General features: G+C 27.8%; 2 protein-coding genes across 2 annotated transcripts; both read left to right on the top strand. All coding sequences in view use genetic code 12, as the record gives it.

Annotated features, from left to right (window-relative positions):
- Nucleotides 1-9,343: 9,343 nt before the first annotated feature.
- Nucleotides 9,344-11,443, top strand: CD36_34930 (LPF family protein, putative; the record flags this gene model as incomplete). Its single annotated transcript, XM_002422399.1, has 1 exon — nt 9,344-11,443. The coding sequence occupies one exon, from the start codon at nt 9,344-9,346 to the stop codon at nt 11,441-11,443; it is 2,100 nt and encodes a 699-aa protein (XP_002422444.1).
- A 1,917-nt stretch (nt 11,444-13,360) lies between these two features.
- CD36_34920 (dolichyl-phosphate-mannose-protein mannosyltransferase, putative) lies at nt 13,361-15,538 on the top strand (the record flags this gene model as incomplete). Its single annotated transcript, XM_002422398.1, has 1 exon — nt 13,361-15,538. One exon carries the CDS (start codon nt 13,361-13,363, stop codon nt 15,536-15,538), a length of 2,178 nt encoding a protein of 725 aa, XP_002422443.1.
- Nucleotides 15,539-15,589: the final 51 nt, after the last annotated feature.

The following is a 15,589-nucleotide window of genomic DNA, read 5'->3' as shown; positions in this document are numbered from 1 at the left end:
AAAAAAATAATAATAATGAAGAATTACCATTACCATTACCATTACTAGAACAAGGGGTATCATTTTTGTCTCAGTATAAACCTTTGAATTGCTTCACTGGAATAATTATACATCATTTGTTCAGGAATTGGTTGAACTAAACCATTTTCATAACGAATGGTATAAAAAGTAACTCCATTTATACTATAATAATCTAGAATAGTGAATCCAATACCATTAACATATCCATCAGGTTGCATTGTAGTCTCTAATTTTTTTTTCTTTCTTTCTTTTCTTTTTTTTTATCCTGATTATTGATCTTATTATTGATCTTATTATTGTTATGTTTTTTTTTTTTGGTTAAGTTTGAATCTGAGAGTCAAAACTGGGTATAATGAAAAGAGATATAGGAAGTAATCATTCACTTTTTATATCCTATCTGTTCTTAACAAAAAAAAAAAAAAAAAATACCAAAAAAGAAGAAGAAGAAGAAGAAGAAGAGATTATTAGATTGTTACAAAACTCAGTTCTGTTTAAGATTTGTGATTCATGTTGTTTTTATTAATAATATAACAATGTGGGTTGGTTCAACTCTTAAGTTTGCCAAAAAAAAAAAAAAAAAAGCTATTCCTTGAATAGTCTTGTTGTTCAGAAGGAGGAGGAGTAGGAGGAGGGTTACATTTTTAATAACTTGATTGAAAAAGCCAAAATAAATATGGAGCATTAAAAAAAAAAAAGAGCTTAGTAGTAGTACAATAATTATTTATAGTTTTGAATTTATTGTAATTATAATTATAATTCTAATTCTAATGTTGAAGTTTTTAAAATTTAATACAATAATAATTATTATGATTCACACATGGGTGAAAACTTTGAAATCAAAGATTGTAGAATATCTTTTAGTCTTTTATTTTTAAATAAACTTCAAACAAACAAACTAAACTAAACTAAACTAAACTAAACTAAAAATAAAAAAAAATAAAAAAAAGAGTATAAACGGAACACAAATCACAATATCCCGGGTAACATACATACATATAAGTTGGATTTCAAATAAAATAAACCATCATATATTGGGGAGGAGGGGGAGGAGGGGGAGGAGGAATCAACCAACCAACCAACTAACAGGGGCTTGTATTCTCTCCAGTTAACTATTATTATTCCAACAACAACAACAACAACAACAAAAGGGTTTTTTTTTTGTTATTAATAATGTACTTGACCATTATTCATATGATATTTCATAACTTCATATGGTGCATATAGTAGAACAATTGATTCAGGAAATATTTGGTATTGACCATTTTTATAAAGAACAGTATAATAAACTATTCTACCTACAACATGACAAGATATAATAGTAAACATACTACTACCATTCCCACCACTACCACCGCCACCACCACCATAAAAATTGGGGGCATAGGGTGTATAGAACATTGAGGGTTTCTTTTTTAAGGTTTTATAGTTTTAGGTATCAATTGTTAAGGGGGGGGGATAAACTTGGTGATTATTAATTTGTATTTATTAATTCAATGGTAATAATATACCATCTAAAACAAAGCCGGAGGAGGGGGGAGGAGGGGGAGGGGAGGGAGGGAAATTGATTAAGTGGGTTTATTTCTTAGTAGATCTTTGAAATAAGAGTTGTTGTAGTTGTTCGTTCGTTTTTTTAAAAAAAAAAAATTACAATTGTGACAAATTACATTTAATATTCTCAAATGGCAGGTTTATATTAAGTAAGTAAGTAAGATTGATTGTCAATTCAGTTCAATTCAAAATTCCGAAATTATTTTGAGAAAATGCATTAATAATTCATAATATGGCAGTTTTAAGAAGAAGAAATAATTTCATTCTAAACATTACTTGAGGCGTTCAAACACAACAGACAGACAAGAATTTTGTTGTTGTTTTAAGGAGGAGGAGGAGGAGGAGGAGATACTGTCACTCCCAAAAAATAAAAATAAAAATAAAAATAAAAACAAAATTCCAATAATCCAATAATCCGTTTCCGGCGAATTTTTGTTGTTCACATTAAAGTCTTAAAATAGAAGATCTTTTGATGACGACTATTGATTGTAGAATTATATAATACCCTAGTATAAAATATAAATAGGTTAAACACTAAATAGATAGATAATTGGTGACTCAAAAAAAAAAAGAAAAAACACCAAAACCATTTTTTGAGCCAGTAGATGTCATTTTATTTATTTATTTCCGGTTATACTTTTCAAGTGAATCAGGTGCAAGTTTTAAAAGTGCAACTTCTGAAAAGCTTTCAAGTTTCCCATCAGCATACTTGACTGAATAGTAAGCTTGTCCTCCTACCACAAATCGACTCACAATAGTGAATGGTTTACCTTTAATAATTCCATGCATCATTCGTCAATGTGTGTGTGTGTGTGTGTAGTTCTGTTGAAGGTTGGTTACAAAGTTATTACAACAACACACAACATACATACACATATATATGTCTTGAAATTTATTTTCTTTGAGCTATTAGAACACCATTTTATATGATTATGCCCAAAATATTCCAATAGAATTTGTGTTCTTGTTATGAGACAAGTAACAAATATCCACATTACAAACCCCCCCCCCATATTAATATGATTAATCTTTTGTAGTTTTTGTTTTTAACTTAAAGTCGTCATTTTGTGTACTACGTATATCACAACAAATTTGAACCACCTCCCTTCCTCCCTCCGTCCCCCTTTTTTCTTTTTTTTTGGGGCAAAGCTTATATTTAATTATTGATCTAGAAATTGGGATTTCTATATGTATTGATTTTTTTCCCCATTGGGGGATATGGGTATTTCAATACAATAAGAGTTATTTTTGATTACAATCTCTGGATTATACAATTTAATTTGTGAAATTTATTTATCCAGAAACATAGAGATATAATATCTATCATCCATATTAAAATATACATATAATTAACCATCTATATAAGTACTAAAACTGTAAAAGAGTGTAATCTACTCTTCAAAATTAATGATTTTTAGCCCGAACAAAACAACTATCACAAAATAAAATCACTAAAATTATTCAAGTTGCCCTAAACACAAATGTCTTCCAGATCATTGAATGACAACAGCATCTCCTTTGAGGAGTTAAAGAAGTTATTATTGAATGAAAAAAAAAAAAAGAAGAAGAAGAAGAAAAATTTTCAGTAAAAAAAAAAGATCCTGGAATCCGCTCCTACCTTGACAACCGAAAACCACAAACAAAAGACTGGACTTTACTTTACTTCACTAAACTCGCCAAATACTGTAAAGACAAAGATATTATGGTGATTGCAAACTTCATCAAGTCTCCTCAAGACCCAGACCCTGATGAATTCCCACAGGAAAATTGGGGCAGCAAAGTCAACGTCAACGAATTTGTATTCTCCGCCTTAGAAGATACTGCCTATGACTACCACTTGTACTTCAGAGAAGATGCAACGGGTCAACGGGTCAACAAAATTTCTATAACTTAATGATGAGCACGGAATATATGATTGATGATTGCAAATCCAGAAATATGGTCACTAACCTCATCTATAGTCACAATATGGATTTCGACGGTTTTTCAACGCAAAGTACAAGACGTCTCAGCATTAGCAGCTAGAAGTAACTACCACCCACATTGACGACAAGACAATCATCTCAATCATCATTGGAAATATGAGAAAATCACCACACACCCTGGAAACAGGAACTGCTGCCATGGAAAAGAAGAGAAACAAAACTCTCCCAGATTTTTTCAAATTCTTAAAACCACGTTGGGAAGATACACAATTAAATTGTAAAAAATGCTGAAAAGAAGGTCAACAACATCCGTTAAAAGCGATAGGGAGGAAGTCGAAACAAAGAAAGAAAACAAAAGAAAATAAAATAAAAAGATAGTATCCCATATTGAGATTAACGGATTCAACCAAAATGAGTATCCAGCTAACAACGAGGAAAACCAACCCGAGGCATTTGATCTAACAATAATTGATTCAAGATCTTATACCTCCATTGTGAAAGAAAGACTTGAAACTAATCCATGGTCTTGAGAAGTATATTGATCAAACTATGTCAAACACCAACTTCTAAACAAAAATATATGTAAATTGTATTGTGTCCGGCGGGGCAAGGGGGGGAAGGGGGGGGATGTTGTTGTGCTTATATATATATATATACCTTCAGGCTAGAATGCCAAGAAAGTGGTGACGCGGCAATTCGACACGGCAAAAATTTAGAATTCACATATACACAATAATTAATATAACCTAAATATCAGGGGGAGGGGGGGGGATATTAATTAATGATTATTCTTCAAGACAGGTAAAATTTATTTTACCATCATTCATTCACTCTCTTTGTTTTGTTTTGTTTTATTTTTTCTTTCTTTGATTAAATTTTTTAATTGCTTTTGGTGCTTGAAATTTAAGAACTTCTTCAGCAATTGAATCATAATTACCATTATCATAACGAATTTTATAAAAAATTAATCCAAAAATGATTTCACGACTCTCAATTGTAAAATTAGATCCACATATAGTTCCATCTGGCATTTTTAATTTAATTTAATTTAATTAATTGGTATTGTCTGGTCTGGTAGTTTTTGATTACTAATGACTGTAATGTTCAATTGAAAGCACCTATGGGTTTTGGTTTTTGGTTTTTGATTTGATTTTGGTTTTGGTTTTTTTTTTTTTTGGATAATTTAGTTTGGTCCATAATCAGGAGGTAATCAACTTGGTTTTATAATTTTTGACCTTTAAGTGGTTTTAATAGATTCGGTACATTTTAAACTTGGAGATGATAAGTAACAAATAATTAGCAAGTTATGTCAATTTTATTTTTTTATTTGTTGTATTTTTCAACTTTAAACCTGAAACACATATATATATATATATATGTGTGTGTGTGTAAATCAAGACACTTTATTATTGTTACACTTTTATCAAGTTAATTTAACTTGATAATTGGATAAACTTCATCATTCAGAATAGAAAAAGTGTATATGTGTGTGTGACTACCCTCCTGAATCATAATTTAAATCACAGAATTAAATTGTAAAATTTAAAATATCTCACCTATACAATAAAAGTATGGACTTAACCCAGGGGTGGGGGAGAGGGGAGGTGGGGAGAAAGAAAAAAATATTATCAAGAAATCATCTACCAAAGCATCTACCAAAGCATCAACGAAGCATCTCTTTAAAAAAAAAAAAATAACTCTTTCTCTTTCTCTTTCTTGTGTTAAACTTTATTTGCTTTAATGAATTTTTTTATGGCACCTGGAGCATAACGTTCAAGTGCTTCTTCTTGAAGAGTTTGACATCCACCTTTTTCATATTCAATAGTATAACAAGGAGTTCCATGTAAAACTTCACGTTTAATAATATTAAAAGGTTGATTATTGTAAGTTCCGTCGGGCATGTTTTTTTTTTTTTTCTTCTTTTAAAAATAAAAAAATATTTCTTATTAACTCTAATTCAAAATATATATATATATATATATTTGTACTTATCAAGTGTTTGTGTTAATTTGGATTTTGGTTTGGTTTGGTTTGGTTTGGTTAGGTTAGGTTAGTTACTCTTAGATAAGAATTAAAGAACATATTGAATACATAATAATGAGTTAGTTTATTTTTTTTTTTTATTTATTTTTATTTTTTGACTCCAAGGTAATTAAGATAGGTTTTTATAATTCTATGGGAAAATTTCATTCAAAATTTAAATAAATAAATAAATAAATAAATAAATAAAACACAATCTTTGAATTATCAATAAATTTTATTCATTTCCATGCATCATCAATAATTTCCATGAATTGGAGAAAATTAAAGTATAAAAACTTTAATCAAAAAAAAATCTATAATTCAAAGTGTCACATTATTATATTCTATTTATCTTCTTTTTTTTTTTGTAGTTTAGAAAGAAAGAAAGAATATGGAAAGGGAAAGGGAAAATCATATGAAATAATTCTATAATTAGGGTTGTTATAGTTTGGTGGGTAGGTTGAATTATAAAAGAAGAAGTTGCAAAAAAAAAAAACTTTGTCTTTGTCTTTGTGTTTAAACTTTTTGCATCTAAAAATGAAAATCTAAATCTAAACAAACTTTATACAATTTTGAAGTTTAGTTTAGTATAGTATAGTATAATGCTATTCCATTTTTCTAATGATCTTGTATTATTATTACTATTATTATTATTACTTAAAATTATATCAAGATAAAGGCTATTTATTAAAAAAAAAAAAGAAGAAGAAAAGTAAAGAATCTTAATTTAGAATTGAATTATTATCACTTAGAAACAACAACAATAATAATAATAGTACTTCATTTTGTAAATATTTTGCCCAATTTTTTATTAAATTCTCAATTTCTTTTTTTTGTATTTTTCATATCTCGAACCCTAAATTTCCTTATTGATTTAGGAGCATGATGTCTAAGTGTTTCTTCAACAAAAGTTTGATAATGTCCACTTTCATAACAAACAGTATAATAAATTTTATTATATCTATAAGTACACAGAACAATAGTAAAAGGTTTACCATTTAAACATCCATCAGGCATTGTAATTTCTCAAATACTAAATAAATGTTGTAAGATTGTCCAATCTATTTTCAAGATGTTTAATGTAATATGTAATGCATTTATTGACATTTGTAATTATTGGTGATATATATTGAAATATAAATATTATTTATAAGTTGTGATTGCTGGAAATTCTTATATGATTAATAAGATTTTGAATCAATTAGTTACAAAATTGATTCATTCATTTGTTATTGTAATGGCACAAGGTGTTGATTGGAACAAATAATAGACGACAATAGAAATAGAAATATCCACCCCCCCCACATCTTCGATCGTGTAGTAGCACCAGTGGTAGAAGTAGTAGTAGTAGTAGTAGTAGTCGTACTAGAGTGTTTCAAAAGTGTGACGGGTTATCTTTAATCATCTAAAATACTTTAACTAAAAGATCCAGTATCTAAAATATTAATCCCTCTTGCATTCAATTTTCAAAAAAAAAAAAAAAAATAGAAATGGATAAAGTGTGTGTGTGTGTGTGGTGATAATTCTATCTAATTTGCATTTTCCCATAAGATTGGTAATGGTTATTGGTTGAATATCAAATGTCACATACACTCTAATAATATGTTGCAACCCCGCCATAACCCCAAAGATTTCATTGAGAATAACTTTATAGACAGCAAATCAATTTGTTCTTCAATTGAACCCATGCGAGATGAAATGATAAGACGGGGGAGGGGAGGTTTCCAAATAACCACTCATTCCAGCATTATAAGTTGTTGTTGTTGTTGTTGTTGTTGTTGTTGTTGTATATTTTGGCTTCTGATAATAATTCTTGAGTAAAGCATTTTGAATTGTGTCAGTTACTGGTAAAAAAAAAAAAAAAAAAAAATTGATCCATATTAAAACAAACATTATAGGTTAGGTAAAACTGTTCACATTATTGTACCTGACTCCTTCTCTATTACAGAGAGGGGGGGAGGGGCGGAGGGGCAGATGGGGGGTTTCTTTATAATGGCTTGGTTATAACAACAAATCCAATAACCTTCTAGTTGTCTCTAGTGGTAACATATAATTATATAGTAGTATAAATTGTTTATGTTGTCTACATAATTTCAATTCAAGTAAAAACTTAACAGGAGGGATTAAAAGTTGGGAAACTATATCCTTGTAACTTTCTAGTTTTTGGGTTTCCTTTTTTTTTTTTTTCTATAAAAGAATTAAACCAAAATAATAATACAAACATTGTAAGGGTTGGCGGGCGGGCAAGTTGTTGTTCATAAGATACAACTTTACAACCAGAAGAAGAAGAATTGGTAATGTGTGTGAAATTAAGGTTGTTGTTACATTCATTACCAGATGTTACAATTCTTTAATATGTGAAATAAGGCGTATTACACATCCAAGAAAAATACTAAAAAAAGAAATAAATAAATAAATTAATTAATTAATTAATTAACCCTATACACAAAAATAGTTCTAAATTAATAAAGGGATGATGACGATGATGATGGTTTTGGTGGTGGTGGTGGTGGCCATTAGTAAAAATAGAAACTCCTGATAAATTAGATAGAATTAACAATTCTGTTGTTGTTGTTGTTGTAGATAATTTCCTTTTTTTTTTTGCCTCTTAATTGGAATATCATTTTGTAGCTTGATATATTATTATGAAAGCATTTTTTTTAAAAAAAAAACAAAAGGGGAAGAACCATTAAAATAGTATTTATAATTTGGAGGGAGTCATAATTATTAATGATCCCTAATTGTAACCATATCACCACCACCAACACCACCACCAACACCAACACCATCCATCCATCAGATAATTTATGCAAGGGTTTTGTGTAATGGAAGAAGAAGAAGAAGAAGAAACTATTTTCTTTTTGTGTAGTCGTGGCATCTAACCAATTTTGCACAAAAGAACACTACCACTAATTCAAAAACTCAAAGTTAACAACAACAACACACTAGGGGGGAGGAAGATAGATAGATCTACTGGAAAGGGTAAACAAATGGTAAATCATTCTTGTCAAATTAATTTATTGGCATCAATTTCAAGTTGTTGTTGTTGTAAACATTTATTTTTTGTTAGATCCAATTCCATTCCATTCCATATAGATTTTTGCAATTATCATAAACAGAATGAACTTTGGAACTTTGGAACTTTGGAACTTTGGAACTTTGGAACTTTGGAACTTTTAATTTGTGGTAGTTAAATCGTCTAATTATTTTCTTTCCTTTCTTTTTTGTCATTTTTTGAAGTCTAAATTTAATTGCAATTTCAACCGATCATGGGCAGGCAGGCAGGCAGGCAGGCAGGCATGCTGCAAATGCATAGCTTCTCCCATAATATCCTATAACCATAAATCTAGATCAATGGGATGGGGATTATTTGTCGTTGTTGTTGTTCTTGTTGTTGTTGTTTGGAAAATTCATCATTCCCCAAAATTAAAGATATTTGTTTTGTTTTGTTTTGTTGGTTTGTTAACTCTTGTTGGGATCAGCAAAGACCTGCCTCAATATTATTATCATGTGGTAGGTAGGTAAGAAAGTAAGTCAATCATCATCATCCATCATTATTATTATTATTATTATTACTTGGAATTTTTCTTTATTTGATATCTATCTCTTAGAAATCAAGGTTTAAAACAAGGAAAATTAGAAAAGAATTTAAAAACTTCTTTCAAACAAATAAATTTCAAACAAATAAATTTCAATAATCATTTTTATTGGGTGCAAAATACTTTTCCAATAACACTTTTTTTTTTTTTCTTTCTTTTTATATTTCTCTCTCTCTCTCTCTCCCTCCTTCATTGATCAAACTTTATACTACTACTACTACCACCACCATGATTATAACCACTGAAGTTGAGTTATTCTCAAATTTGATTAATTTACCAAATGAACTTATTATGCGAATTATTAGCAACATTCCAAGATGTATGTTGCCAGAATTATTGTATTTCCAACTTGTTAGAAGGTTGGTCATTTTAGAAATTTTCTCAAAAGTAGAGATCACAGGTTTTGTTGAAAGACATTCAAGAAGTGAATATAATTTAAATTTCAATTATAAACCTTGTAATTGTAAATTTTTTAAAATCACTTTTGATAATTTAATGAAAGCTATTGATTTATATTCAATTTATCCTAAATCATTAAATTTTCAATATTCTAATGCTACAAGACGTGTTTTAGATGGATCAACTCAACTTTTACAACAAGCCCAAAGTATTAGTGGTACTTTTAATTCAATAACTGGTTTAACACCACAAGAATTATCCGATCTTTTAATAAATTCAAAAATTTGGTTTGATTCAATTGTTTTAATTGGATTCAAAATTCCATTTCCATTACCATTAATTGCAACCAATGTTTCATTGTTTCGTACCAGTTTACATAACTACATAATTCCTGGCATGAGAAAATTAGATTTGTTATTAGATATTCCTATTGATACCCTTCGTTTGCTTATTTTACCTAATGAATTGGAAGAATTACGAATTGAAACCGCTAATCTTATTTTAATTCTTCCATCGAGATCTTTACGTAAATTAACCATTATTACTCATTCAACTATGGTTTGTTTTATTCTGAAAGAAATGACAAATTTACAATATTTATCAATTAATATGTCTAATTTGGTTAATATTGATGATATTGGTATTTGTGCTCCATTTTTACAAGAATTACATTTAATTGATTGTTTTTCTATGACAAATTTTGAATTTATAAAACAATATCATCATTTAAAACATTTAAATATTAAAAATTGTTTATTCCCAATTTCATTATTTGAAACTCCATGGTACCCTTCAAATTTAATTTCTTTTAATTATGATGGGAATGATAGAATTCGTTCTCTGGATGGTAGTAGTAGCAGTGGTGGTGATGGTAATAGTAGTCCACTGTTAATTTTCCCACCAAATTTAAAACAATTATCCATTAGATCAAGTTATTATGCTAGAAATGATATAAGAAATTTAGTTTTACCAGAAAATTTAGAAAAATTGGAACTTTTAAATTTAAATTTTATTAATGAAAATTTCAAATTTCAAGGTGATTGTTTGCAGTATGTACGTATTCATGCACCAACAATTATTTTCGATAAAAATTTCCAAATTCCTTCAACAGTTTTAGAATTTATTTTAGAAGTTGAATATTTGACATTTGAAAATATTGATTTTATTTATCAATTACCTAAAAATCTTTTATGTTTACATTTGGTTGCTAAGAAACATTGTCATATCAATCCAATTACAGAAAAAATTAAATGGCCTTTGATGTTGACTAATTTATTTCTTTTGGGGTTTGATATTGATCAGCTGATGTTTGAATTAATGAATTTGAAAGAATCAAGTCTTGAAAAAATCACCATTAGAGGAGGATGTTTGGAAAGACTTGATGGAGAATTATTACCAGTGGCTGTAAAACATTTAACGTTACTGCAAATGGGAATAATTGATGTAATGAATCTTTATAAATTAACAAATCTTTTAAGTTTATCTCTTTTAAAGAATAATTTAAAAGATGTAGTTTATGTAAAATTACCATTACAATCTTTGCAAACGTTAAATGTAGGCTTCTGTAATATTCAATTCTTGTCATCTTTCCTTGTATCCTTCAATGAAGAAAAATTCAAAAATGCAATTTTAGAAGTAGATGCTGTTGGAAATTTTGGGGTAAATATCCCTGATTTGTTACAAACAATGCAACAAATTAATGGTCTATCAGTATTTCTTACTCAATTGAATGAAACAACACCACCAATTTACCAACGTGGTTTATATTTTACCAATGATCATTTTGATCCATTTGAATCTGAAGAAAGTAGTGAAAGTGATTTTGATGAAGATGAGATGATTGATGATGAAGATGATGATGAGATGATTGATGATGAAGAAGAAGATGAAGATGAGATGCTTCATCATCAATATGGTTGGCGGTGGTGATGAGGGCCAATGGTGATGATTTTGATTATATTGTTTTACATTGTTTTACCTTAAAAAGAAAAAAAAAAAAAAAAAAAAAGAATATTAGTTGTTTATATGGTTTGATTTTAAAATAAATTTATTTGAAATATAAATTCTCTAAATATATCTACATAAGTTGTATCATCAACTAATACAATGATTTTATAGTTCTTGAACAACAATTGTCAATTGTCTTGATTAATTTGTCGGTGGTGGTGGTGGTGGTGGTGGTGGTTGTTATCTTTGGCGGAGAAAAAAAAAAAAAACCAATCGCGATACAATTATCATTGATTTTAGTAACAGCCCCCACCCCCCTGTCATTAATTATCTCCTCCTCCTTGTTATTACTAAAACTACCCAGGTCCAAGTATTCTATGTGTTGGTATTTATTCTTCTCAGTTTGAAATTCCCAATAGCTTCAGGAGATAACTTTCTTAATTCCATTTCTGAAAAAGTTTCATGTATACCACTTAAATAAACTATAGTATAATAAGCTGTTCCATGCTTAATTTCATCAGCCAAAATGAAAAATGGTCTTCCTTGGATAATTCCGTCACGCATGATAATAATTTGATTTGATACGTTGGTTTATGGAATGTATGAACAATGAATATTAACCCATTTTTATAATATACCTTTGACTTCAAAAATTGACAAATTCAACATTATTTAAATTTCCAAAATGATGAATAATTGGAAGAATTAAGTATTGAAGAAAATTGATGACCGATATTAAATTTAGGGGTGATTTCTAAAGTTTAATAATAAAAGAATAGATTAAATTTAAGATTATTGTATTGAGAATCGTCATGATTCAAGAGTTTAAATTTTGAAAAATGAAAGAGACATATAAGGGTAAGGGTAAGAATGTGGAGTGTGGGAAAGAAAGTATATATATATATATTAGTGTGATACACATAAACTCAATATACATATATAAATATATGTATATATAGATATAATTCAAAGACTATATTATACACATATAAACAAATGAAAAACAAAAAAAAACTACTACACATTGTAGGAAGATATCTCTCAATTAATTATTGTAGATCCAGATATAACACTTCTAGTCAGATGTCTTTGGAACAAATAATGTTACTTTTGATGCATCCAACGTAGCAAATTCACCATCCACATAACGAACTTTAAGATAAAGTACATTATTTTTGACTTGTTTATCTATAATATTGAAAAATCTTTTATGATAACGTCCATCAAACATTGTTACAATCTTGAATAACTAATCAATGGATTTAACACTTGGTTTATTACTTGGAAAGTATTACTTTGCCCTCCCAAAAAAAACAACAACAACAACAACATGGAGAAATCTGATTGATTCAATTGTTGACCTTTATATATTGTAATTTCATCCCGAAAAGAAATAATGAAATAATTGTAATAAGATTCATGAATTTTTTTTTAAAAAGTTTCTTGGTGTGATTGATAACAAAGTAAATATTGGATCTGCGAAATAAGTAAATGAATGAAAAAGGGGTGGGGGTGGAGGTGGAGGTGGTGGTTGGTAGGGTTTCTTCTTTTTTAAACTTCTCTTAAGATCTAAGCAGCAATTGACTATCAATTGATAAAGCCTTTCTAAAATAAGAAATTGCTTATATAAACTTTAATGAGTTTTGTTATTTATCATTTATCAATTGTTGTTGTTGTTAATTGGATCGTGTAACGTCAAGATTCATTGATTCACTCTTTATTTTTTATTTCGTGGTTGGTTGGTTGGTTGGTGGGTCAAAAAATTTTCCTTTTTTTTTTTCAGCCCAAAACGACAACAACGACAACAACAATAATCACCACCACCACCACCATTAATTACACAACCCATTTACATTTATAACTCTATTGTTTACATTATATTACACTAAATTGATTACCATGACAAAGGAATTACCATCAGGGTATATTCAAGGTCCTTTTCGACTTTATAAAACTTATCAACCCCATCTTATAGAACATAAATTATCTAAATTTGAACAATTTATTATATTTTCAATTTTACTTATTTCATTAATTCGATTATATAAATTATATATTCCTGATCGGGTAGTATTTGATGAAATTCATTTAATTAAATATATTAAAAATTATTATCATGGGACTATATTTATTGATATTCATCCACCATTAGGAAAATTAATTTATTATTATATCAGTAAATTATTTCTGTTTAAACATGATGATGACGATTTGCAAATTGATATTATTGGTGATTTATACCCGGAAAATTTCCCTTATTTATGGTTACGATTATTTAGTGGTATTTGTGGTATTGGTCATGTTTTATTGACATTTTTCATATTAAGAATAAGTTGTAATCTGATCATTTCAATTATTATTACTTTATTGATTTGTTTGGAGAATTCAATGGTGACAGTATCAAGATTGATATTATTAGAAGGTCCATCATTATTTGTACAAAGTTTGGTGATTTATAATTATAAAGCATTTACTACACGTAAACCATTTACAAAGAATTGGTATTTAAATTTATTTCTCATTGGAATATCTTTAGGGTTAAATATATCATTGAAAATTTCTGGATTTTTCACATTTTTATGGGTAGGAATTTTAACATGTATTGAATTATGGGAGATTTTAGGTGATTTAAATATTTCAATTGGTCAATTTATTAAACATTTCATTTTACGTATAATAGGGGTTATTTTGATTCCCTTGATAATATATTGTTCAATATTTTATATTCATTTTGAAAATTTGCCAAATGAAGGTCCTGGATCAGGATTTTTGACACCACATTTTAGATCTACTTTAAATGATTATCAACAACAACCTTTACAAGTTTTATATGGAAGTACTGTCACTATAAAACATAATGCATTAGAGAAATATTTACATTCACATGAATTGACTTATCCAAGAGGTTCAAATTTACAACAAGTAACATTATATGATTTTCCTGATATTAATAATGAATGGATAATTGAAACCAAACAAAAATATAATGAAGAAAAATTGATGACTGATGAAAAAGAAATTAAAGATGGTGATATTATTAGATTATATCATAAATCCACTGGACATTATTTACATGTTAATGATATTCGTCCACCTATTTCTGAACATGATTATAGTTATGAAGTAAATGGGAATGAAACAAGAGGATTATTAGGTAATGAAAATTATGAATTTAAAATTCGAATATTAATGAAAAAATCTCATTCCACAAATGATTTACCATTAATTAAATTAAGAACTACAGAAACTATTTTCCAATTAATTCATCAAGGAATTCGATGTAATCTTATGAGTCATGAACAAAAATTACCAGATTGGGGTCAATATCAAAATGAAGTATTATGTGTTAAAGAACCAACAATTCCAAATACATTATGGTATATTGAACTGTCATCACATCCATTATTAAATAATAAAACTAATAAATTGAAAAATTTCCCTAAATTTTCATTTTGGTCAAAATTAATTGAAACTCATAAAATCATGTTTAATTTAAATAAACAATTTAATAATCCTCATCCTTATACTTCTAAACCATTTTTAAATTGGCCTATTTTATCTAGAGGTATTGCATTTTTCAATAATTATAATTTGAAATTAATTGATGAAGATTCAAGTTTAATTTATTATTTAGGAAATGTCGTTATTTATTATCTGGTATTTTCTGTGGTTTTAATAACGATATTTAAATGGTCCATTTATTTATTTATAAGATTAAATCCTTATTCTATCTCACCTTCATCATATTCAAACTTTTATGATAATTCCTGGCAATATTTATTAGGATGGTTAATTAATTATATTCCATATTGTTTTATGTCAAGAAATTTATATTTACATCATTATTTACTGGCATTAAATTTTGGTATATTATTATTAAGTCAATATTTGAATTATCTTATGACTAAAAATAAAATTATTGGTAATATAATAACCATAACAATATTTGTCAGTGCAACATATTGTTTTTATGAATTTATACCTATCATATATGGATTACCATGGACATTAAATCAATGTAATTCTCATAAATGGTTTTCAAATTGGGATATTGATTGTATGACATATACGGGTTAATAATAAAAATAATATATATATATATATATATATATATATATCAATTATTTA

Source organism: Candida dubliniensis, chromosome R (genome assembly GCF_000026945.1).
Source record: "Candida dubliniensis CD36 chromosome R, complete sequence".
Taxonomy (NCBI): Eukaryota; Fungi; Ascomycota; class Pichiomycetes; order Serinales; family Debaryomycetaceae; genus Candida; species Candida dubliniensis.
The sequence above is the reverse complement of the archived record's forward strand: the minus strand, read 5'-3'. Positions and strand labels throughout refer to the sequence as shown.